The sequence below is a fragment of the Hetaerina americana genome, unplaced genomic scaffold, assembly GCF_022747635.1.
Source record: "Hetaerina americana unplaced genomic scaffold, ioHetAmer1.1.p SCAF_5, whole genome shotgun sequence".
In the NCBI taxonomy this organism is placed as follows: Eukaryota; Metazoa; Arthropoda; class Insecta; order Odonata; family Calopterygidae; genus Hetaerina; species Hetaerina americana.
The window spans coordinates 64,501,037-64,527,648 of NW_027287095.1; the positions used below are offsets into that span (position 1 = coordinate 64,501,037).

General features: G+C 39.0%; 2 protein-coding genes across 2 annotated transcripts in view; both read right to left on the bottom strand.

Moving 5' to 3' along the window:
* LOC139693721 (phenoloxidase-activating factor 2-like) overlaps positions 1–13,606 on the bottom strand; it is a 33,062-nt gene extending 19,456 nt beyond the window's left edge. The window contains exons 1-5 of the mRNA XM_071591982.1: positions 13,501–13,606; positions 4,338–4,486; positions 1,207–1,468; positions 356–453; positions 10–147 (exon numbers count right to left, since the gene is read on the bottom strand). Of these exons, the coding sequence (XP_071448083.1) occupies positions 10–147; positions 356–453; positions 1,207–1,468; positions 4,338–4,483 (644 nt within the window). The 5' untranslated portion in view covers positions 4,484–4,486; positions 13,501–13,606. The remainder of the gene's footprint in view (positions 1–9; positions 148–355; positions 454–1,206; positions 1,469–4,337; positions 4,487–13,500) is intronic.
* Positions 13,607–23,827: 10,221 nt separating this feature from the next.
* The window catches only part of Kdm3 (Lysine demethylase 3), a 515,476-nt gene continuing 512,691 nt past the window's right edge, over positions 23,828–26,612 (bottom strand). The window contains exon 21 of the mRNA XM_071592514.1: positions 23,828–26,275. Coding sequence (XP_071448615.1) covers positions 25,943–26,275 — 333 coding nt within the window. The 3' untranslated portion in view covers positions 23,828–25,942. The remainder of the gene's footprint in view (positions 26,276–26,612) is intronic.

Genomic DNA, 26,612 nt, shown 5'->3' on the forward strand with positions numbered 1-26,612 from the left:
AATGTTCACCTGTTGTTAAAACCAGGATATATGAAGGCAGTCTGAACATCCAATTCTTGATATGGATCATTTCCTTCATCACCCCTAGTTACGTCATGCTCTCCCAAACGAACTTTAAGAACTTTAGTTATATTTCCCTGAAGTGCACTAAAAATAAAATCCAACCAACACTTATTTACTTTCCATATGCAGCCACAGCAATAAAATGTGTTTTAACTATTAACATATTTATTCAACTTCCATAAGTCTCATAAAACTATATAAATTGATTATCATGCTCAATGAAATAACTTTTATTCTTGGGTAAAAGTCAATAATATTGATCCAAGTTGAACTAACTAATGAAACCACTCACTAATCATCAATGCAGTGGGCAGCAGTAATCACCCAATTATCACGGAAGAGGGAAGCACCACAGATATACAAGTCATCAGGTTTCTCTAGGATGGCAGCCTTGAAATGAGAAAGTAAGCAATACAATTTTTTAATAATGCAGTGACTGCACTAGAGTTTAGTAGATATTGGTACCTGAAGGACAACACAACCATTGCACTAAAATCACCAAATTCTATTTGGATGTGAACATTAAAGAAATTGCAGGAAATGCTATAACAGTCACTTTCCTGGTGTTACCCACTGATTAACAGCAAAATACATAATTTTCACTGAGTAAAAATCATTCTTATTAATGGGAATGATTTCAACACTTCGCCATTTTCTCACCTTATGCAATAAGATGTTTGAATAAGTTTAAAACTATAGTAAAATTATGTCCATATGGTCAACTTTATTGCTTCTGCTCATCTCATAGGGATGGATGTAAATAATCTCTCTTAATATACTTTAAAATTCTAAAGTTTGATTGCTTTGAAAATGCTGAAGTTCAGGGAGATATCATCCTTATAGGTCATCAATCCTAAGGGCTGACTTTAAGCAGCCCTCTTTATTAACCTATTTCCTTATAGCATCTTCATTCATGTATTGTTCCTTGTGCCATCTTCTGACCATGATATTGGGGAAATAAAAGGGATGATATTGGGGAAAAGCTAAGTAGGGGAATGAAAAGGGTGGGCGTGTCGGACAAGATGATGGAAGAAGCTAGAAAACACATTCGTGGGATTGAAGGAGGGTTTGTGAATATGTACATCTACTCTCTTCACTTCCAACCAGTAAATATTTCTCGAAAATACAAATTATTTCACTCACATGCCATCTCCACTCGCCAAACTCGGCCACCCCATCGCTCTCGGGGGCTTCGCCTCCCTTTACTCCACACCCTTGACGTCCTGCGGAGCTAGGCGGACGGTCGAGGGTCACCAGTGTACCCGTGAGAAGGCCAACGCCGAGGCTCTGGGAACCTCCTCCCACCGCACCGCTACCCCCACCACCCCCAGCGCCGCCAATGCCCGAGAAGAAACAGCACACGCTCGAATCGGACAGGCCGCAGTAACTGTACGGGGTGCCTCCACTGGAGAAAATAAAATAATCAAGTCACAGCAGTATTTTCATCAAGGTTGATGCGTCGTTAATACTTAACCACAAGATCATGCACTAAGAGATATGAGAATAACTGTGAGCAATATTAAGATATATAGCGCATTAATTCAGTTATGTCAAGGGGTAATAATAATAATATACTTTATTCATCTTATAATCATATTCACATATGGTAGATGTCGTCATGGTAGCATTCTCTGCTAAGAAAACTGGTAATGTACGCTTTTCATTAAAACAAAACTTTCAGTCAAGGTAAAACATGAATTTAGAAAGTAGAAACGGGCTGCAGGAGTGGCCGAAGTAGAAGCGTGTACCATTAAAAGGTGCATTACTTAATAGAAATAATTGGTGCAAGGGTTTACATACGATATGATAGTGACAGAATTTTCGAATGTCCCTAAAAGCAGTTGGATTCTCGGATTGGCCGTATGCATACCAGTAGCGACTTTCTACAATCGGTACGTGGACTATTTGAAATAGGTATCTATGTGCGGAAGCCGGCGGATCTCCCCTGCGGTAACGCCACCTAAGTCTGAGATAACAATTGGGAAGCTTGGTCGAGAGTCATTGGATATCATAATCATAGTACAAACGAAAGAAGTGGCGTTTCAGGGTGACAATTACCAGAAAACTTGCCCAAAAAATGGGGTTTTCAGTAAATAATTTTTTTAATTTTTTTCATGCTACCTATGGCTCTGTATATGCGCAAAAAATTCTTCATTTGCCTCAACAAGAAATAAATAGTGCTCCATTGCATAGAAGTGTCTGGCCATGATTTTAAAACATAACAAGCCCCAAAGGGGGAATTTGATGGAATTAGGAATCGCCGGAGACTTTTAAGCTGAACCTTCAAGTCAGTGGCAAAATAATCATCCCCCAAGGCTACCGTTCCTAATTCTTTTTCTTTCAATACAAATTATCTTTAAAAGTAACCACTTCAACAAAAGTTTTATTCGAATTATTTTCTAAGAGACCGAATACCGACCTGAATTCTATAGTTTTACATTTAGTCCGTGGATAAATGATTCTCGAACTCATTAGGTGGAGAGAATTCCTATTTTTCGGATTAATTCACGTGCTCCACAAAGAAAAACGCATTCTGATGCGTTCTGCGTTGTGGAATAAGTCCGAGAGCTCTCCGGACTCGGGGAATTCTCGCCTCAGAATAAGCTCTAAGACCTCAAAGCCCGTAACACAGGCAAGCGACCTAAATCCATTCAAAAGTGAGAAGTTTGCGCATAGAATTGTCAATAATTGGCTAAGCTACCCAACAAATGTCTTTGTGAACTATCTCTATGGCAGTTGAAAAAATACAACGGAGGAATATAAATTTTGAAATTGATCTCGCGTTTTTCGCATCTTTATTTTCCATCCAATGGAAAAGAACATTTAAGGAAAACTAAACTAACGAAGAAGTTCCGGGAATGGTATTGGGGAGAGAGTACTGTTTGAGGAATTCAGAGAATTAGAAAAGTGTGGATGCAGAGCATTATGTATGGAGATGGTTCGTCAGGCAAGCGGGGAAGGTGGAGGAAAACGATAGGCATGTTGGATGGGGTGAAGGGAGTCAGAAAAAATATGGAATCGATGATAGGTTTATTTAAGTGTAGAGTTTGGCGCTGAGTTACGTGAGGATTAGATTTACAGGTTTAGTTATTCTGTCTCTCCATTCAAAAATTTACATTCGCCGGTAGAACGGCGTTGATGATAATACATACACGGTCGCACCCAAAAGTGGTAGTACTGATTTTCTCTGGCGCGAACGGAGCGGTGGAGGGGGGTCTGCCTGGCAGGGTAAGGTGGAGGGGGCTCTTAGCGACATATCAACACCAAAGAAAATTTCCAGCGGGCGTACGGGGAATGGGAGCAACGTTATACTAAGTGCGTAGCAGCTCAAGGAGCATACTTTGAAGATTATTAAGTCGATGTAAGTATATCGTCAATAAAATTCTTGTAAAAAAATCAGTCCTACCACTTTTGGGTGCAACCCTGTATTTCATCTCCTTAATAAGGATTCCTCAGGTGGATGAAAAATACGAATATATCTTATGGATCTAATAAGTTGGTTCCACTACCACAGGCTGTGCTAGTACTACGATGGTGGTTTGAAAATTACGTGCAAAGTCAGATAAAGCAAAAAATCACCATTATTGCGTTTAAAAGTCATTTTCTGTTAGTACGGCTTCTTGAAGGTATACCCACCAAGTTTCCGTCGGATAAGTTTATTGCTTGGTGTTTAGCGTTCGTTTGAATCGAGTTAGTCGAGTGATTTCCAAGAGATGGATGAAAGAGAATTTCGTGCGTTGATCAAACATTATACAATGAAAGGAAAATCGCCTCAGGATACTGAAGAGAAACCCGAATACCAATGCGGTGAACCTCCACCTTCCATTAGAATGATTGTGTTTTCGAAATATTTGGAATGGCCATATCAACCGAAATGACGGTTAACGTTCTGGATACCTCGTTGATTTAACTTCTCCATTAACCATCCAAATCCATGGTATGGCGATGAATGACAGAAAAGTGAAGGCGGATGAGATCGGTAATGCCGTAAACATCTCGACTAGATAGATACATAATATTTTTCATCGACATTTGGGAAATGAGAAAGCTATCTGCAAGATGGGTGATCCGCGATTGACCAAAAAAGAAACCGTGCGGCATGTTTTCTGGTCTATTTGCAGCTTTTATAGTAAGTTAATTAAGGAGACTTCAATGTTTTTCATTTTTGCACGGACTTATCAAGCCGCTCTCATTTCGTTTTGCGCGAGCCTAAAATCCCCGAGGTGAGTGCGTGTTGAGTTGACGTACGATACTTCGTTTCCCGAAAGGCTTACCTCATGACACACTTCCAGTACTCCATGCAGTCACATCCGTTCTCGTTCTGGCCCTCGGCGGCACATACGTCCGAGACGTCGCTCCACAGAGCGCAGAAAAACAGCGCCCCTAGCGCCGTCGCCCGCACCGAACTCGCGAGCATCATGCCCTGGAAATGAATCCGTTTACGGGGTCATAAAAAAACCACAGCAGCAGGGTCTGCCTGCCTGCTCGAGAGATGAACCGGCTTAGAGGGATAAGCAATTATGCATGTGATTTGCAAAGTAAATGGGCGGTTCTTGTAATTAATTTTTCAATACATCGAGGTGCCTGACTGAAAAGAAAATGAAGGTGTTTACAGTAGTGGCTCAGATTTTTAATTGGATGAAGAATTTCAAAAGTCGAAAGGATTATGGTGAATTTTCACTCAAATATGGAACGTAATAAACCATACTCAAGTAGGAACAAATGAAAAGTAATTCAACTTAAGTTATGTTTATTCATTTTAATCTCTGTTTTCTTAATAGGGTTACTTTAATGGTGTGAGCAGTTTCACCAGTGATGATATAATTAAGGAAATTTCTCCTACAAAAAACATTGAATTTGACATTTTCCTACACTATGCGCCGTTAAAATTTTTCTAAGGAATAATCCGAGCGGTTCTTGAGACGCTGAAGAGCTTTCGGCTTTTTTCGGCGATGTGTATGAACTAGATATAATTTTTTCTTTGCAGTGCTATCTGCGGCATTGGAGCGGTCCTGCGGAATTTCTCGGAATGAAATGGCATGAAGCAAATATTGCGATGTAGTTGACACATGTTGAAAGCCAAAAGTATATATTTTACATATGAATTACAAAAGTGTACATCAGACGACCGATGGAGAAAAACCTAAATGACAAATCCTTTGTTGGTTCCTAAAATCAGTGTTCATTTAAAAAAAATTCAATTTGAAATGCATATTTTTCGCGCAGTAAACATGTGATTGTTGTGCAACAAAAAGAAGCATATTTGAACGAGAGTGCCGGAGTCATTTAATTATTCCAACGTACCAGAACATATGGAATGGAATTACCGATCTAGATACTGTTATCGGAGTGTGAGTGACCAGTTTCTCTTAGTGGTTATCAGTAACGGTCTAGCACTTCAAACGATTTGCAACAATGATAGGGAAAATGATTTTATTTAATATTTCACCCATATAATCTCCTTTTAGCGATATTCAACTCGAGAATAAAGATTATAATATGACTTAGTGTTTTGCCCTAATGTGCTAATTCCTGATTTATAATTACGAAGTCAAATACGTACATACCAAAAAGCATGGTACTTCGACTGCATGCTAATACAGCATATTCATCACTGATCACTGAAAAATATAAATTTCAATCTCCAAATTTTCTAACAATGAAAAGGCGGCGGTACACAAGAGAAGGCAAGTGATACCCACTAGTCTTGCCAACAATTACTAACTCTCTGTTCCAGTTTTTACACGTTAATCACCCAATCAATAGATTTTATGCGGGAGACAGGGCATATACGAACTAAAAAGCATCGAGGGAGTCTATTTCGGCTTACGTTTTGATCCTAAAACAGTTTTTGTAAAAGTTCCCAAAAGAGTTTATGTAATTTTTCCGGGTCGAATGAGCCTTTCTTTGAATTTAGATCAATGGTCATGTGATTTCTCGGTCAATAGAAATCGAATCTTGGCAATGCTAACTCTAATACTTACTAATAAAATCACGCAACTTTATCGGAGATCACAATTACGTCAATTGGCATGAAAAGAAACATTTCATCATGGTGTCATCGCTTTACGACCATATAGATTTTAAATGATTTGAAACCAAAGTGGAGGGAGTGGAAAACAAGGGTAGGACCGCCGATCAGCCAAGGTTCTAGGAAACACTCCTCACGGGAGGAAAACCGGCACCTGAGACATCAAGAATCTTGAGGACCACGTTTCTTAGAAAAATGAGTGAACACCTTTGTCTTCTCGACCTTGAAAGTTCGCGAAACCACACGCATGGAAGAATCCTGCAAAGAGGAAAGGAGTAAGAAAACGGAACCAATGTTAAATTGCCCATAAAATTCCATGGGTGTCGGCTCAGGCAAAGGGGCGGCGCGAGGATAACGACGGAGCACAAATAACACCGGCGCACCCCTCAAAGCAAATGTCAGAAGAGGGCCATTATCATCAGTCACGTATTAATACCCATTGACAGTAATCGATTTCGCCTTCACCCATAGACGTGTATTTCATCCGATTTTCTCCGCGTTCCACCGCGGATTTCCGCAGCAATGATCGCGGGGCGGGGCGGGGCCTGGGCCGCTGCCTCGTAAATTTCCCAGAGAAATGCTCAACTTTTTCAATGGACGCAGGCGATCAATGGGAAAATTCATCCACTAGTTTGATGAAAATGAAGTTACTGCGGGATTCCAGGAAAACAATTTGAGTCAGGATGTCAATGCTACGAATCCCATGTGGGAGTGATCACACCCGTCTCACAAAGATGTTCAGCATTTGGATATTGATCTGGAACGCCTGTGTGGGCATCCTTCGAGAACTCTATTGCTAATTAATAAGCTACCGGGGATGAAACCCGGAAATCATAATGAAGAAACCCAGCATCATAAAACGAGGATGTTGAGAGCAGAAACAGACCTGGAGGCGGTACGAGCGGAGAAATTATAGAGCGAGTGTAATATTTTAGCTTCCTCGGCGTCAGTATGAAATTGAGGTCGAATGAACACCAAGTGCTAAGGAGCTCAGAAACCATGATGACCATGTAAAGTTGTTCCTTTTTTTATATTATTCCCTACGTATCGCCGTAAAAAAATACTTGCACAATATATGTTTTGGCTTTTGCGACCTTAACTTCAACCCACACCTCGTACCGAATATGGTGAGAAAAGCACCGGGACTTTGTACTTAGGAAATACGGGTGTATCCGGAAGTGCCTACTTTAATAAGCCCATTCAAAATTAATTTGCAGATCATGTTCCGATCCTAATCTCCTCGCCCTCTCGTAAATCCCTTCGGACTCTACACGAACCGATCAACCCGCAAATCACCTTATGCAGTAAGTGTATGGGCACACTCAATAAACCACAGAAAAGAAAAAAAAAGGAATCGGAGAGAGAGGAGTAAAAAATAGTTGGAAATAGATCGATTAGTTTGAAACTTCCCATTAATACGCAACTAATCGGCGAGGCGTGATGGGTATGCATGTAAGCGCTAAATTTCCCTCTGATGACAAATCAAACGCCGACAATATGCATAAAATTTCATCATTGATAGAATGGGAAATGAATAATGTTCTTAATTTCCCAATGGACCAAATTCCCGAACATATAAATGCCTAATCACCTACTTCATGCATGAATTTACTGAATTGAAAACAGGTCAATTCTCAAGTTTAATGATATTGTTGAACCAGTAATAGCTCAAAATATTGTGTGCAAAATTAAAATATTATAGTGCAAAATTAATTTTTGTTACAAAAAGTTAGATTTATTTCTTGAATTAAGTATCATTGTTATCACCCGTACATATATTATCTACAGATTCATAGCCATTCTCAACGGCGATGGAGATATATAATTTTTATTGTCGAGTAGTTTGAATGGATTTGATGCTTGCTCAGCTCTGTTTGAAGAAACTAAAAATTTTACCTTGATATACGAGGGTCATCCGGAAAGTAGTACCCGTTCGTGAAATAAAGACACAAAAGTAAATATTAACAAACATAACAAATTTTATTTGAAAGAGGATACTTTAAACTACTTCTCAACATAATCTCCAAGCAAATTAAGGCATTTGTCATAACGTGTGACAAGTTTCTATATTCCTGCTGCATAGTCCTTCGCCGCCAGCTCATTGAGATACGCGAGGGACCCATCTTGCACAAATTTTTGCATAATGCAGATGGTGTTTAACAATTTCATGAACAATTGTTCGAGAAACATTGGGAAAATGCTCGCAGATGTCATCAATTGTGACGCGCCGATCGTTCCTCACGAATTCGTCAACTGAGCTCACCAGTTGGTCTGTAATGACAGACAGTCTCTCCGAACGCTCATCGTCGTGTGTTCCCCCTCCCCATGTTGAAGTTGCGACACCACCGCCGAACAGACGACTCGTCCATTACATTGTCTCCATACACCTCCTTTAATTGGCGATGAATATCACATGGGCGAACGTTTCTTGCATTGAGGAATTTAATCACTGCCCTCACTTCACAACTGGCGGCGTTCTCAATTTTTTTAAACATTGTAAACAATCACAGAAACAACACAGGCAATGCTAGCGTCACGCAACTTGGCTCAGAGAAGGCAGACAAGCCACTGAAGCTATCTGACCTCGTCCAGCGGCTACTCGCGTCGTCAGCACTTCATGCGGCACGAACGGGTACTACTTTCCGGATGACCCTCGTATCTTCCATAACTTGTTTTATTTAATAACCACATAAGTGTGAAGAAATGGATAGCGTTTTTATGGGGTAGCATAACAAACTCCACGTAATCGCGACGGGCGACTAAAACTCTCCACCTCATCCTTAGCAGTTAATGCCGTCTCTTTACTTGCAGCAAAATTTAAATCTATCACAGAAATTGCTTAATCTCATTATTGCTCTAAAAACCTCGGAACCAAGGATCCTATGGGCAAATTCCAAGAACACTTCCCAATACTGCCACACTTCCACCAAAAAAATTAAAAACTGTATTAATCCACTCTCGTTCCTGAACTTGAAAAAATAAATAAGTTTCATCAAAAATTTATATCATATTTTCCCTTCAATTTTGAGAGAGGCACATGGGAAATTTCTGTTGCATTAGCGACCTGATGCGTTACGAGATAGCTCGCGATCCGATCGCCCATCGCGGTTACGTACGAACACCCAAAAAGACGTGGGCCTATTGGAAGAGCTTCCCTAGCTGACACAGTTTCGAAGACCGTTCCACACCCATGACCTGTATCAACCCGCGATGTTTCCACGCCACGAAAACACTCGACGCCACTTCTATGCGCAGTGCGTGCAGAGCCATTTCGCAATAAATATCCTTCAACGACCTCAGCTGATACGTAAAAATGGCACTTATAAACCACAAAAAAATATTTTTTGGCGAAATAAAAACTTTACTCCTTCTGCCAAAGAAATTCCAGAGTATTATATAGATACATAAGAACCATAGTTGGATTCATCGATATCCAACTTTTATAGCCTATAAATTTTGCAATTGTGCCCGTAAAAATAATTGCGATGACCGCAAAAACACTGCGTTGCATGACAAGTTCAAAGAAATTGCGAAGGTGCCGCGACGGTAACTTTTAACGGATTCATCCGTCAATACGGTAAATACGAATGATTTTTACACTTTAAAACTGCTGTATTTCACTGCGTTGTATATGTTCTGGGAAAATATAATTACGAACTCTAAAAATAAGACTCCATCCATACTCATCACTTTTGGTAGACTGGGCTTTGCGTCAGGAAAGAAATAGCGAAAATTGAACGCTATTTTAAATGCAGTAACAATGTGAGGCAAAGGGAGGAAAAGATTAGACATGCAAGTGTATATGTGGAGTTAAATAATGATCGATTGGAATGTATGGCTATAGGGGCTCAATGTCGTGTTAGGCTGGGCCTTGAAGTGACACTGACAGTGATTACTTCCCGAATCCAACAAAAACTTACTTCGTCGCAATACTGCTGTAATATATAATAATCAATTCAACAAAAAACAATCGTTGCCTGTCCTCATGTTTCTCTAAATGTAGCTCCTCTCTGCAGTGGATGACAAACATGGTGTTGCAAGTCGAATAACGGTTTGAGCTCAAATTAAAATTTAATGGCTAACGAAGAGTTTCAATACTCTCCTCCTCTTAACAAAGTAAGCCAGTCTGGAAGGGAGAATGAAGACGTCTCGACACTTTCTCCAAAGACCCCTTTCTCTCGTATTCCTACGACTCTTCCTCGTAATGGATCCCATCCGTTTATATCGCACCCCACCTCCCACACCTCACCTTTCCTCCGTGGAATAAAAACGGGAAAGTATTACCGTGGCAAGCAGACCACTTCTCCGTCCTCGGCATAGGGAGGACACACGCAATGCTGATGACGAGATCGGCGGATCCAGTCAACCAACCTTCCTCTCCTCCTCATTCTTCGCCGACAAAACTTCTTCCTTGTCGTCGCTACAGTCGCCGAGTCCATTGTTGGCACCAATACAAATTCTGCAATATCTTAATCCTGGGTTTATTTCATATGAATTCAAAATCCCACTTTCACAATACATTCATTGTAGCTGAAAAGATCCAAGCATCCAGACATACTATTAGAAAAACTTGGAAGGGTTTTAAAGGTACTGGCAATGTAGTGGAAAGAGAGAAACCTATCTTAGAATTTATCTCTAGTCTGGAATGATGATGAGGAATATTTCTCCAATATTGGACTAATTTGATTTATTTTATTATGACAAAGACGAGCTTATGTCATTAATTTAATGATGAAAAAATGTTAATTGACAGAAGTCAACTCAACAGGGAGCGATATTTTTAAAGCTAGTTTTAAGAAACATCATTGCATCAGGATTTGGAGTGAAAAACCACAAATATTCACGTGTGACCTCGCAGGGTAATACTACTGTCTATGAAATATTTTCCGGGGTTCCCGATAATTTTGAAGAATTAGGACAGGTTAAGGCATGTTGCATTAAAAAAAAACAAAATATAAAAATGAAAACATGAGAATCATATGTCCTGGCATTGCTTTATAATTGGAAATAATAGACAGAAATTATTTACAGCAGTCGTAATTTAATTTTTTATGTGGCTAAACGAAATTAGTTACAGATATGACAAGTATTGGACATACCTGTCATATCTGTAACTAATTTTGTATGTAACTAATTACTATTTCTTTCGTATGTAACAAATTTCGTAAGGGGATTGGTAACTTTTTTAGGCTATCTACCAAAACTGATCCCGCTCGCGGTTTCGTTTCATCTTGCCAGTGACTACTTTGTCCAAGTCCTTCCTTTTTCACGATTCAGGGTGAATGAAATTCAACGTTGACAGAGATTATTCAAGCGGGTAACGCACTCGCCAGATAACCCAAAGATCGCGGTTTCGAGTTCCACCTTTAGTATGGATGCTACGAAGTTTGGCAGTTCGGCTCTTGAAATATCTGATGAAAGCGATGGGGTGGGTTATTAGGATCCAAGAGACCCGGAGAGCAAAAGAAAGAATGAAATAAATTTTTCCTCTTTCCACCTCCGACGAGCCTGATAAAAAATTCAATGGCACACGTACAGGAAAATCTGCAGATCCGCAGACAAGAACTCGAGTCTGCTACGAGTACCGTCCACGGGAAAACCACAAGTCTTGATGACTCGATGATATAAATATGTCCCCTTATCGCCTCCTTCACTACGTTTACAGAGCTAAAGAAGCATGTTAGTGTGTCGAAATGCTTAAAAATAACACCAAATGCAAACGAGTATACTCGGCGGGTAAGGAATGCGTTATAAGGTCCGTGAACGTATCTTACGCCGTATGTCCTGTGCACTCAAAGATGTTTGGCCTCCGAGAAAAAATTCCTTCCTCCTTGTCAGAGCACAAACATCACCACTCGCTCAGCATAGGTTCCCGGCCCAACCCCCTTCTTCATCCGCCCTCTTACCCCTTTCTCCAAATCGTTTCCTACCAGTGACCTCCTTTTTTTGACACCCCCACCTTCTCCTCTTCATTTCCCCTTCTCTCCCGTTTTCTCCTTCCAGGCAGTGTCGTCATTCGTTGCAGAATATATTAATTCAGCATTTCCGGTTGTTCAAGACAATAGGAAACTTTTTAGTGGCAGTGATTATTCTTAAAAGCCCGTGGCTACCTTGGAGTTTTGTTTCGACTGGTTAATGCTCGATTAGTATAGGAATCCTACAAATTCATCAAGATTTCATATTCCGCTCACTTCTAATAATTTAATGAGTAACCTTTGGAGTGCGTTTTAAGCAGGAAATTCTCCTTTCGGGAAGAAATAAATCGGTGAGAATATCGCGGCCTCTTTAGGTCGTGGATGCCAGGTACTCACAAACCTTGCCAAAAGAACGTGCAAGCAATAGGTGAAGGTATTAGAGAGCTTTGTGATCCCTACTGTGTCCCTTGAATGCAATCATAATTATAAATGAAAGATGATCCGTCACCTCCTTGACAGTCACGTCTTGGAGCTAATCTAATATCTAGACCATCTTCCGTCACTGCTCCGCACCAGAGTATAAGCAAAAAATAGCGAGGAATTCCATGTGGCTATAAACTTTTTCATTTTGCTCAGAGAATTAGCGCTGGCATATTCCAATCTTCACTCCTTAATCTACTTTCTCAAAGCTAAATTTCTTCCATTTAAATAATTTTTGAAAGCCACAATCAAAGATCATCGAAGAAATCGGCGATTACGTCAGTGCAAATCAATTATTAAAAATGGGTAACTAGTCATAAAAATCGGCAAAAAGTAAAGAAAAATAATACAGGACTCAGGAATCCGTTTTCCATTTAACTTAGAATATTTCCACAGCATTTTCATAGAAGAATGAAAACATCGACGAACGTAATCACATAAAAATGCACTTCTCGGAAACACTCACAGCCTCATATCAAATTTGCCAAGGAAATTAGGATAAACAGTTTGCCGAAGGCTAACAAAGACTGGCACCGCTGAAAAATCTTTTCGCGACCGGAACGACACTCGGGCGATATACTAAATGGCATTCAAGAGAGCTCATATCGGGATCGAAGAGGGGGAAGGAAGTAACCCTTACTGTCCCTGGATGCCATGTGGGGTGGCTACGCCACTCTAGACCCTCGGAATCATGCACACAGCAGAAACAACTGTCAACACAATCATAAACTTCTCCCTGAAACTCTCACAACACTGTTCGCTCACAAGCAGATCGGATCACATCATCACGTGATGAAAGTTTTTACCACTATCTGTTGGCTGAATGGTCATAGACCATTCGGCGTGGGCTGAATGATGATTAGAAGAACTTAGATATCAAACGAATTAATTCCATCGAACGGTGAGGGCACGAAAGAGAAAACGAAGGAAATTTTCAGAACATAGGAAAACAGTGTAACATTGACATCACTCGTAACTTATTGCTAACACAATATGTGGTTGACTGGTTACCTCGCTCCCAGAAGACGAGGTAAAGGAAGGCCCTCCGCGCGGCGGCGAGAAGCGGACGTTGAAGTCACTCGACGCAAGCAGCGGCGTCCGAAGAGGGCGAATCCGAGCGCCGCTTTCCCGTCTAGTTGTGAGCACCTCTCCTCACCTCCATCCCCTCCGAAACTCCTCCCACTCATTTCTCCTCCTCACCTTATTCTGTCCCCTCACCTCTTTCGTCCCCCCCTTTCTCTTCCTACATGCTCTCATCCCCACTCTCGGGCCATCTCTTGGCAGTCGAGTAGTCTCCCCCTCCCGACCTGGGGCGTCCGCCGCTCTCACACTCCCGACTCCTTCGATGCCCCCGCGGAACAAGCATACAAATGCTCTCTCCCACACTCACCTCTGCGAAAGAGGGGCAAAAGCGCCACCACCCCCAAGGTCGCACCTCAGTCTTTCCGAGGATTCCTTCGAGTATGGGAGCGGTTATGTGCCCCGTGCGAGAAGACCTTTTTCTTTTGTGTCCTCCTCCCGCAGGTTCTCTTCTTGATCCACCCAAAATATTGCTGAAATCACAATAGGAAATTTACCACAGGTTTTGCAATCGAAATTATCAGCGATTCATTGGTTATCAAATGCTAATAACCAAAAGGCTGCTGGAGTCCTCGAACAAGATCACTTAGCCGACGTTTTGGATCGGTATTTGTTGGAATATAAATGTGTTTATGCGTAATTAAAAGAAGCCTGATTCCAATTTTTACTTTACAATATCCAATCTATTGTAAGATGCCGAAACTTGCATGTCGGTCACAAACTGACGATTGCAACGCCCACATGCGCGACACTCAAGATATCGGCGATAGTTGTCAAATGCTATATTATTCTTTATTACCATTTATGAATATTCCGTGGTGCTATATTTTGTGTTGCAAATTCAGTCTAAAAGCGGTATTTTATTGAGTAAAAAATGTTATGTTCAGATTGCGATGAACTACAGGCTTCATCACAAACTATCACTGCGAGTTAAATCGGGCCTCATTTGGGTGGTCTATCTACTCGTACTTGCTCCCTTTCTTGATACGCAAGCTCATTTTATCATTCGAAATGAGCCTGCTGACCTAGCCCACGTGGCATTTTATTTTAATCTTCTCCCACAATATAAAAATAACCAAGTAGCAAATTCCACTCGGAAAAAGAAAAAAATAGGAAATAAAGTTTTAAAAATGTATGAATGAGAAATAATGGAAGAGTATTGGAATTAGCTTAAATTAGGATCCGTGCTTCCTATATTCCCAAAAGTAATGATAGCAGTCTTTTGGTTGATTACTTGCCCTGGGGCTGGATAAAAATTGAAATTAAAATCGGAAGAATCAAATGAGTTCGAATATCAAACTCGATACACACTTATTTAGTAAATTAACATTTAATAATAATTGAAGTTCAAAGGTACATATATTCATTTTCATTCAAGGTTTTCCACGTATTCAGGGTAGGTTTTTGTACGGTTCCTAACGACTGTTATCCACAACCTATCGCGAAAACTTATTTTGTTTGCCGCACATTGTTTCCTTTTTCAGTTATCCGCAACTTCTACCAGCGTTCTGCCGTCTATCTTCCTTTCTCTTCTATACTCACCTAACATTCTCCCTATTACGGCCTTAAACATTCCACTAACTTTCAATATCTCCTTCAGATACTATTTCAGCCTTTCTCGGATTTTCCTTAACAACTCCCTCTCGTCGCCCACAGGTGCATCCACAATTTTTAAAATTTCTTTAATCCTTTTACATAGCAAAACGAAACTAGAGCTAACGCAGAAACTTCCACAATCGCCTTATTTCCGATTTTTTTACATTTTGGAATGTGCGTTAAGGTATGAGCATGGCAATCGACGATGATATTTAGTTTAAATTTTATTAATTCTTAGAGACTGTACGCGGAAAAAGTTAATCTATTAACCAACAAATGGAAACAAATATTAAAACCTTAATACATCTAAATAATTATTAAGTATTTATCGACACAAAATCTTCTTGCCAAAACGTCGTGAAGAGAGCATAGCGTCAATGACCGCAAATGTGAAGTGTTCAGGTACAGGAGTGGAGGCATCCTGCCTAGTGTACAGGATGGCTTTTATTCAAATATGGAAGACTCCATGAATATTGATTTTTATTTCGTTAGAGCCAACACTCCCAATTATAGCGAAGCTAAATGGCCCCGGATACGATGAATGGCCGGATAAGTTTAAAAGAAGATCAAAAGGGTTTTAAACAGGTTCCGTTGAATCTTAATGCGCCAAGGACGCAAGTGGCTAACCGCTCCTCCCAACCCATTCGTCCTAATGAGCAGACAATCATTTTTTTTTAAGTTTTAACATGAAAATAAAACTCACTGGAGATATGATATTTAAGCTCAATTATAGGGTGATTTCGATAAAAAAAATTCCGGACCGAGGACGAATTGATGCGAAGCGATGCATTGAATCGCTTGCTTCAATGAGAATTTAATACCTACAGGCGGGATCCCGAGCAAACGTAGTAAATTAAACTCGCAGGATCCCGCAAGTACTAGGAAATCTTGAGCACGCTTCCCAGGGAGGGGGGGGGACTTTTTTCCCGGCTGCATTCCGAATCCTCGTTCATAGTTAGTCGGGTTGAGATCCATTCATGCGCAGAGAACCATCCGTCTTATCGGATGTTGCGCGAGAGCTGTGCAATAAGAATGAACATTAAGTCTTTAATCACATAATTTGCGCCAAAATTAAATTTTAATGCTATATTGTTATCTTAATGTACAATGCATGTATGGTGCTAATTTCCTTGATTTGAACTCAATATTGTTTCAGTAAAAGGCGTCGCAATTTGATGCATGTACAGTGTTTTACACAATAAATTCAATTTATGTTTTTGAATATATAAAACAAAGTTTATATATATATATATATATATATATATATATATATATATATATATATATATATATCACTCTTTTTTTAACATCTCTCAATTATATTGAACCCTTAGGCATGATTCTATGAGAACCCATCGAAACTTAACTGCACCACTTGTTTCTCCTCTTCATATCATCTCCAATATTTTCTCAATTCAGTACTCGACAAGTTTCATAATCACTTTCAATCTTAAGATTGGTTTATACGCCTTCTTTTAATTTCTATTCATTGTTAATTCCTTCATCCCCTGATAGGCTCTCTGTTTGTCGTCCTTCTTCATTGTGTACTTGCCTCTTGGTTTTCCTAGCGGGGTCTTCCCTTGAATTTCCCCTTCTATTATGTTCCCAACTAATAGATTGTGCCTCAATGGCGCACAAGGCATCTAGTTCTTCTTGGCCGTTAAGGGTTCTCCATGAGCTACTTTCTTCATCTGCTCTTCCGTATACTTCTTCGATCCTAATTTTTTATTTAATTAATCTTCAGTATTCACCTACAGTACCATGTCTCAGAGGCTTACATTCTTCGCTGGTCCACTTCTATGTCCATATCTTCGATCCGTACAGTGCCATGCTCCATGCGAACGTTTTGACGACCTGCTGCCTTGTTTGCAACCTGACGTCCTTTGAACATAGAGCTCTATACCTTGGGGGACCCGGATATTGCGGTGGCTAATGTACTGTCTTCCCACCCTGATGTTCTGGGTTCGAATCCGGTGTCCTGATTACTACTTGGGGTGCTATTGTGATACAACTTCAAGTGCAGTCTGCCGTCCGTTGGATGGGACGTTAACCTGTTAGACCCTTAGGCGCCTTTGATTAAGAGTAGCTAATGCCGACGCTAGGTTTCTCTCCAACCTTCCTCGATTCCCTGTCCCTACCAAGTTACCTACAGCTATCCATAATTGCGCTAACTTGTCAGACTCAAATACTCATGCTCCTCCCACAATATCTACCACCCAAGTACCATCCCGATCAATTTCAACAAGATGCATGCCCTCATTTATTTTGCTTTCAGGAAAGAATAGGTATTTTACTTTTATTATTAATGATAAATTTAATATCATCACAATACCTCTGTCTCTCTATGTTCGGATTCGGCTCTTTTCCGATGTCAATGTCACAATTTTTTCTTTTATATCAATATGTTTGCCATGAAACATCAAACAAAAATTACTTTTAATGGGTATAACATTAACTACTACTATTGCCAATTTCGTCTCTCGAGAGCATTTTCCATATTTTTTATTTACGGTCTACAACGTTCTGCGGAATATATATCATTGAGGTTTATAACTAATCGGAATTGAATGAACAAGCAAATTATTCAGAGGCAATACTATTTTATGATCTCAAGTAATGTGATTCATAATACAACAGCTCTGAACTGACGTAATTTATTCGCCATTCGGAGCAATAATTAATATGCAGAAATTGCAATTTGAATGAAAGGGGTACGAATCGAACGCAAACCAAAGATCGTAATGGGTCGCCGTTTTCCGGTTCGTTATTATGCAAAAGAGCGCTCGAGGAGGCCGCTTAATGGAATTAATTTGCACAAAACCAAGGGTAATACTCTAAATATGAGTGGGTCCGGTAGGGAATAACGAATTACTCCAGTCACAATTTTGTCTCTTCGGTGAAACGTTTGTAATGACTTTCCTTGGAGCTTCTCAAAACTTCTTAAACTTGTTCACACAGAAAAACAAGTAGGGTCAGAGAACTGTGATCCGGAACATTCACGATTGGACTCTCTAAAAAGAGGATGGTATACTTATTTCATTTTATGTGATCCCACATCACAACGCCGTTTAGCTAACTTGTGACACTCATTAGAAAATGTGTGCCACCCCGATAACGGGATGCATGACGAATGGAGAAGTTTCTGTGAATTAATGCAATCTGAACACGGATATAGAGTCACGAAGGATATTAATAGATCTCACCGATGAATATGTTCCTCACTCTCTCCAAATTTTAAAAATAGGTTTAAATCGCATTAAACCTTAATTAGGAGTAAAAAATAGACGTTTGAGCAGTGAAGTGGAAATTCGGAATGCACCAAGCATCAAACTTCGTTTTACGAAGGCAGAGCATATATCTCCTTTTACTTTTAAGTTGTACTTTAAACACAAGCATAAAAATATATATAAAAAGCTTTTTTTGAATTTGCAGTGGATGCACAACCACCTTCTTCAGAAGGATAAATAGGAATGTATACATACATGCACTTTATGGAGGGCCAGAGACCCAAGTCTGTAACTTGTTTTCTGCAGAGAAAGGTGGATCCAAAACTACCCAAACAGCTGATTATCCAAACCCAACTCCGTAACTTGTTTTCTCCCGAGGTAGAGAAAGATGAGTCTCTCGGAGAGAAAATGAGTCTATCAGCTCAAGTCTGTAACTTGCGAAGGAACTTCTGGGAGAGCCCGATGGTAAAATCTATCACGTTGGTCCAGGAGAGGGAGTAAAATTTTTCTTCTTCGTTAAAATGCGCATGTAAGCAGTAGTCATTTTCAACAGAAATGGCACACTTTGTTAATAATTACCAAGGAGTAATGCTTGCATATGAAGAGTATACGTAAAAAGGAAACGCAGCGGTTTACATTGGATCAAAGGTTTGTGCAGGATTCGCATAATCCTTTTGAGGCTAGAGAGGAAGACTTTCACCACCTTTTTCGCTTCATCAGAGCAGCATGCGATTTCTTTGATAAGACAACGCTCATCAGGTTTAAGCATCCACACTTAAGTAATTATCATGTCATTTAACTGTGGTTATGAAACCTCCCCCCTAACTTCAATTAATGTCATTCTCCTCATTCCCAATCATTATAATACATAGGAAAATGTTGTCGTTGCTTATTCACATGGGAAAGAGCCAATGTTAGAGAAACCACTTTGACTTGAGATAAGACAAACGTAAGATTAACTTACCACCATTTTAGCAGTAATACATTTTTTTCAACTTCTCAACGTAGTAATTTAACTTAGGAAAAATAATATCTTTGCTTTCCACAAAATAAACTCTATTCGTCGACTAGTTTCGTTACACTAACATCATAAGGACTAGTGAGAGTAAAGGAAAATGACCTAGACAAAATGGCTCGGTAGTATTTAATGATATGTCACAAAAAAATATTTCAGTGCCACATCAAATTCATTCTATTACACGACGCCTCTTGAATCTCTCTAGCTATGGGTGATGAGAGGTTTGTGAAATGTGTACCTCATATAGAAAAATAAATGTAACATAATGAATTCATAAAATGTACGTATAAGTTTTTCCTGTTGGGTCAATTCTTCGTGTATTTATCCCAAACAAATGTATTGTTACCATTAAGAAAAAAGTCAGTTTTAGCCTGAATTAGATTGAATCACTCGCGTCTTAGTCCAATGATAGGTCATTCTGGGTGACCCCCCAGCTTCACCTAAGTTGAGTGATAGCTACCAGATCTTACTTCAAAACAACTGGCAGACTTAATATGAGGTAAATGCCACTCTCATCAATCAAACCAGGTAGTTACATTAGTTACAGGTCTTCTCTATAGTGAAAGGAGTTATTGGTGTTTTACAAACTTAAAAAGTAGAGAACTAGGAAGTATTTGTTCCAAAACTCTATCCCAGACAAATTCAGTAAGATACATTTTCTCACTGGATTTGATAATGGGTTTCCAAATTTCAGCTTACTGTTATTCACTTTCAGTGCATTGACAGAAACAAGATTATCATCTTGAGTGATGAGCACAATAATAAAGTAAGGCAATTTTGTTCACCTAGGGCACTGATCATTTGTGATCTTAACAGAACAATTTTTACCACAGCTCCTACAATTAGTGTGCATAAGTAAAACATCATGGTTATTATTCATCTTGACGTCAAAGCAGCATCTAATAATACTACAGTGCATACATACAATAACCAGAATTTCCTCTCGGTGACAATCATACCTTATTTTGCATGCATTTGAAAATTAATAAAAGATCTTTTTTATTTCTTTGAGACTTGACATTTGGAGGCATGTTCTGTTTCCTATACCCTCCTGGCTAAACCTTTGCCTTTATAGTCAGCCTTAAGAGTATTTAGTCAATTATGGCTATGGAGTTCTGTACTATGGAGGGATAAAATTAAGAATAATAAGCTAAATATTTTCTGATCCTCGCTACACATATATTCCCATTCATGGCATGAATAATTTATCATAATTTTAAGGAAAAGAACTTTCTCTTATGAAGGATCCATGCTGCTTCCAGAAAATTACCATCACATGGATCCTACATTGGCCAAACAGGAAGGTCCATCAGATGCAGAACCAAGGAGCACCAAAGGGCCACAGACAAAACAGTTCAAACTTTCGGCAATGGTCGAACATGCATGGTCAGAACCTGGACACACGATTAAGTTCAACCCAACTAAAGAGCTGGCTAGAGAGAGGCATTATTTTCTGAGACTCATAAGAGAAGCATTAGAAATATTGAAGAATTCCAACAATTTCAATGGTGAGGATGGCTACACCATGACTTCCGCATGGAAAAGGGAAATATCTTCTATTCGCCACCAAGAAAGAGCCAATCGGAGAGCTCGGGGCCAGCCAGCATCTCCTATATATAGCGGCCAAATCATGACACAGATCACTTTGACCTGAAGATGCCTCCAGGACTATGGTCAAATCAGTTGTCCATCAATACACCTATGTAATGGTAATTCCCAGAAGCAGCATGGATCCTTCATCTGATAGACATCTCGGAATCTTAAGGATTGAACATTCTCTTACTTTAAAGAAATTTCTCATTTAGCCTTAGTCCGAAAACAGCACTTTTTGGCCTTTTACATTGTAATATTAACAGTGATAACAATGGACACGATTACAAACACCCAAAACCTAGGGAGAGAAAAACCCATCCAGACGGGAATCGACCCTTGGATTGACAGACGAGGATGTTACCTCACCGCCACTGGGGTAACTTACGCATTAACTGTTGCATTCACAGAACTTCAAATTTGGTGAAAAAATGTATTTCCTAAAAAGGGTAAGGAGGCCAAAATGTTTTAAGGAACTGTATTTTTTTTACAGATTTTAACATGGAATAGTATTAAACAATTGAAATTCGACAAATCAATAAATATTTTAAAGTAAAATAAATAGTACTGATGCCATTAGGGCTGCCTGGAGACAATGCTCAACTTCTTACCCTTATTTAAAAAATTGAATGTTACTGCATAACACCTATTTATTTTCCAACGAGACAAAAAACTTTCAGGAGCACTTAACTGTGAAACCAATTACCATCCACCCCACTGATAAAAGAGCCACTCTAACAATATAAGAGGTCTAAACTACCACCTGTTTAAAAAACTTGGGGCACCAACTGGGAAATCATGCTCTGGGTTAAAATACATTTTCTTGACCTACTCTTTACATAGTACATTTTCAATAGATTATAAAGGGCATGAAGTAACCACCTTACCTTTTCCGAAGAAATTTCTTCTATTGTTTCTCATGATCTTTTTCAGTCTCTTTCCTGCCAATCCATTGTTTATCAGAGAAGCATTTCATTCTTGGACCACAATGCTGATTCAATTTCTTTAAGTATGGCATTTCTTGTTTTTGGAGTTCTCTATCCCTCCTCTAGGATATTAATACTTTTGCGCGAACACCCCAAAGTTGTCTGTTGACCATTAGACTTGGGAATTAATGCAGAGGAGACTTCCTACCAATGCTTTTTCATTACCTGGAGGATTATAATTTAGATTTTTAAAATTGAAACTTTAAATACAAATGCCATCACATGATGCCCATTAATGAAGATGATCAAGCCATTATAGGCACTACTGAACCAAATCACATTTGATTTTGTCCTCATTAACTTGGTAACCATGAACAAATATTTGTGGGGTGTTTTTCCATAAGAAGACGTTTTACTTTTGGCCAATAACCTATAATATGCCAAGTGTCAACAGTTGTTTGGCTTAGTGCAAGAGAATTATTTATTATATAACCAAGGATAATAATTTTTAGTACAGACATACAAAATATTTTAATCATTTAAAGGGATAAATGGTTGCTAGTGGTTCTTGTAATAATATAAGACATCTTCATGTGATCCTTCTTACTTGACCACAAATAAGCCTCTCCAATCATTTATCTCTGTACTCCTACATTGCACAATTCTTTTCTCTGATAAAAATAAACCAATCTTGTTCATGATGTTCATTGGTCAGACATTGTAGTAGTTTGGGTGTGATAGGCTTATTAATTTCCATGTCATAAATGCAGCATAGAAGATAATGTCTCTAAAATTTGTTTTCTTCCAGTTATTTTCTACTGGATTTACAGTTAGTCACTTTGTAACCATTATGTAACATGTTACTTAGGTAGTAGGAAATTTAAAATCTTATCCTGCTTGCATTAATTCAAAACAATTCTACAGGTAATTCTGATGTAAAACACAAGAGCATGTAACTACAATAATGCCAAACAATAAAAATCAAGCAATGTCAATGTTTCTTAGGTTCATACCCACGTAGTGCTTATCATTGGCAGTAATGCGCAAATGGATTGATTCCTATCAAAATAAGCCAATCTTTTCCAAAAGGCCAATTTTTCTTTTATACAATTCACACAAAACCAGCCAATCAGACAGCTAGTTGGAAATTATTAATTTATGACATTTTGCTACCTTTTAAAAAGGTGTGCGTGCAAGTTTAAAATTGTTTAGCACATACAGAAATAATAGATGAAGATAAAAACATGATTTTCCATCATTAAGTCCCTCTCCAATACATTATTTAAATGAGCAATGCATGCTAAGGACACTACGACGATTTAGCTCTGTGAACAGAGTAGGTAATGAGGAGGAAGAAACCAAAGGATTTAATTAACACTTACTTCCACCTAGAGTTTACTGTTATCAAGAACTGCACACTTATTGGAAACAAAAGAGGCATGTGATTGTAAAACTATCGTTACTGTTTACATCTCAAATTTGGCCCAATTTATACTATTTTACCACAAGAGATCAACTATGGGACGAGCTTTGAACCCACTTAAAATGTAAATGCTGCTTAATCCAGGATCGATTGTCCCTCCTGCTCCACTGTGAGTAAATTTGTGTTGCCCGATAAGTTACTAAAAAACGTATTATACTCTTACACCTTGAAAATGCAAGAATAAAGAATTATATTTCTACAAAAGAAAAACTAGAACTCGCTCATTTTTTCAACTTTCCAATAGTTATCCTTTTTCCCAATCAAGAGCAAGTTTAATGAGAATCTTTCACTTCAGTATCATTGTAATGGAACATTTCCCCACTTTAGTCTGCACCTATCCTTGAATAAGTGGCCACTTGGTATAATAATTACCATAAAATGTACTAAAACAATGGAATGTTTATTAACAATGCTCAATGATTCAATTACTGGGTTGTATAAAAGACACTGTTTATAATATAAACTTTTTCTTATTCAAACTTAGATCTTCACATATACACAGTACAAAAAATGATCACCAAATCTCTCATTGGATCTCAGAAACATCAATATAATCGTACTGTACAAATACTTAAAATGCTGACAGCATTCAAATGGAGTGGAATACCCCCAACCACACATTTAGGATTAAAATGACAATGTACAACACAATCTAGAACCAGTTCACAGAGCTTAATAAATTACAAGCCCTTGCTTCTAGGATAGTTCCACAAAGCAAGGTTCTTCACAGTAGGACGTCTTCTAAAAATGCAGAACAACACCCACAGCCCTTACTCCACAAACAGAAGGAAAATTTAGAACATGTAAAAAGAATGATGTCTCACCCTTTCTCTGGTACCAAAAAAATACTGCTGACTGAAGTACTTCAATTACTTTTATAATACGATTCAAGAGAAATGCTGATGCAAGTGTACTCTTCAAATAAGAGTGCCATCCTCTTTATTTCTGAGAAATGCACACCATGGCCAGATTGGGCAACGAATGAAATCAGCTTGCAAGCAACTTGGGTTGGGAGTGACATACGACTTGGTAAAGCAAAATGGATATTCCTTAGTACCCCTAATGCCTCCCCATGCCCTCCAAACACTAAAACAAAGACAGCACAAATATCCACTGGCATTATTTATAAGGGCTCCAGAGGTATGATTGAGCTGGTACAACTACTATGTACCAATGTGATACATATTTCTCCTACTTCGTTGTAATATTCTTTAGAGAAAGAGCTTGATAAACTGAGATCACAGAAAATTTTCACTGCTCAAAAGTCAGAACCAAAGTGGCAGTTTTAATACTAATCATGCACCAAGGAACTTCCTAAAATACTTGGTTTCATGTGCCTTTGGTTGAAACAAAAAGAACTTTTTGCATCCAAGTTCTTATAGTAGCTGTTTCAAATAATCAAATAAAACAATGTTATATACAATAAAATGCAGGACTAACAGGAAACAGTGAAACTTAAATCACTTCCAGCCCTACACAAACATGAAGACTTCTTCAAACTCTCTAATTGGCACATACTTAAATAGCACAGTTGGTTTGTATCAAAGAAACCTTGGATTGTGAACAAAAAAAATGGGTTTTATTTATGTGCATAAGATTTCTCTCATAAAAATAGAGAAAAATTGCATAATGTGATACAATGAGAATCGTCAATATATGCAGTTACTTACATATTGCTCGCTCTTGTCTGTTTGACATCTTGGGTCTTTCAGAGGCAATATGGGAAAACTGACAAAATGCTCCCTTGACTGTACCACTAAATTAAATCATGGCAACATCTATCTGTCCATCACTCATGTGCCACTAAAAAAATTGCACTCTTAGCTCTTAGAGCTGTAACAAGTCAGCATTTGAGATCATTAGCTTCATCCACACAACAGCATACTGAGTACCAAAATATAAAAAAGAAGATGCCACACACAATTTCGTAGGTGGACATAGTAGCAAAAACAACTGCTCACAACACACTATAGTTTGTTCTGTTTAAATCACTAGACAAACATCATTGAAGGCCAGAGATGGGATGTTTAGACAGGCTATCCCTCACTCCACCATAGCCCGAGTAATATAAACTGTTAAATATTAAGGGCACAACCATTAAGACTGCATTTAAACTCTTTAGGATCAAAATGCAGTAATTAAGCCACAATCACTCCTGTCAATTATGCTTCACTAAAAAATACACTGTCACACCATTCGATCAATCATACATTGAGTAGCATGCACCCATCTGCACACACACACGCACGCACGCACAAAGGACTTCAGGAGAACTGAATCTGTCTGCTGCCACTTGGACAATTTGAGTCCAGAATGTTAGGAAGTCATCCAACTTTTGGGCAAGTTGTACAGTGCAGACCCAATTCGGCCAGCTGAATAACAATAAGAGCATTGAGATTAAGGAGAATGGGAGATGATTGTCGTGGCGGCAGCAAGTTAGTCGTCACCACACCTTGTATTGCACCTCGCTTCTAGCGCCCCGACGAGGAATGCAATGCAGCAACAAAATTTAACACTAATGGGATTTGTTAAGTCACGTGTCTGGATTCTCCTCCTTTATAGTGGTTGGGCCAGTTGCCACCTCTTCACAGCCACCCGTGGCAATGGGGGTGGTTGAAACTCTATCATCGGTATCCTTGCCCTCGTTACCATTTTTCTCCTCATCAGATTTGGATTGTCCCAGCAGCACTGAGAGTGAGTCTTTCACCGCATGGTAAATAATGTTCTTTATTTGTAACTTATCTTCATGGTTTGTATGAGTGTCTGAGAGCTCACGGAATTCTTGTGTCAGATGGAAGCAATGAGAGACATTCTCTGGGGAAACAAAGTCTTCTGCCACCTTGACACAGCTGTGTAAGTTCCGCACCTATGAACACAAGAAAGAAATATTGTACATAGCATTGGGTAGACAAATCAAAAATTTAAGGAGTGTAAGAATATAAAAAATAAAAATACTACCTTGATCAAAAAGTTCCCGGAATAACCACCGTGTGGCGCTCCCATCGTTCCGATTTGAGTTCTGTTTTTTTTTGTTAAATTGGTACATCTGTTGTTGATATTCCCTTAAAATCTTAGTGTCATAACTTGACATTTGCAAAAGTTACGGTCGGTTTTCGGTATGTCCATCAGTGCTTCCTGCGATTTTTCCATTACTTCCTCTCGGCTGCTAAAACGCGTTCCCCGTAATGGTTTTTTAACTCGAT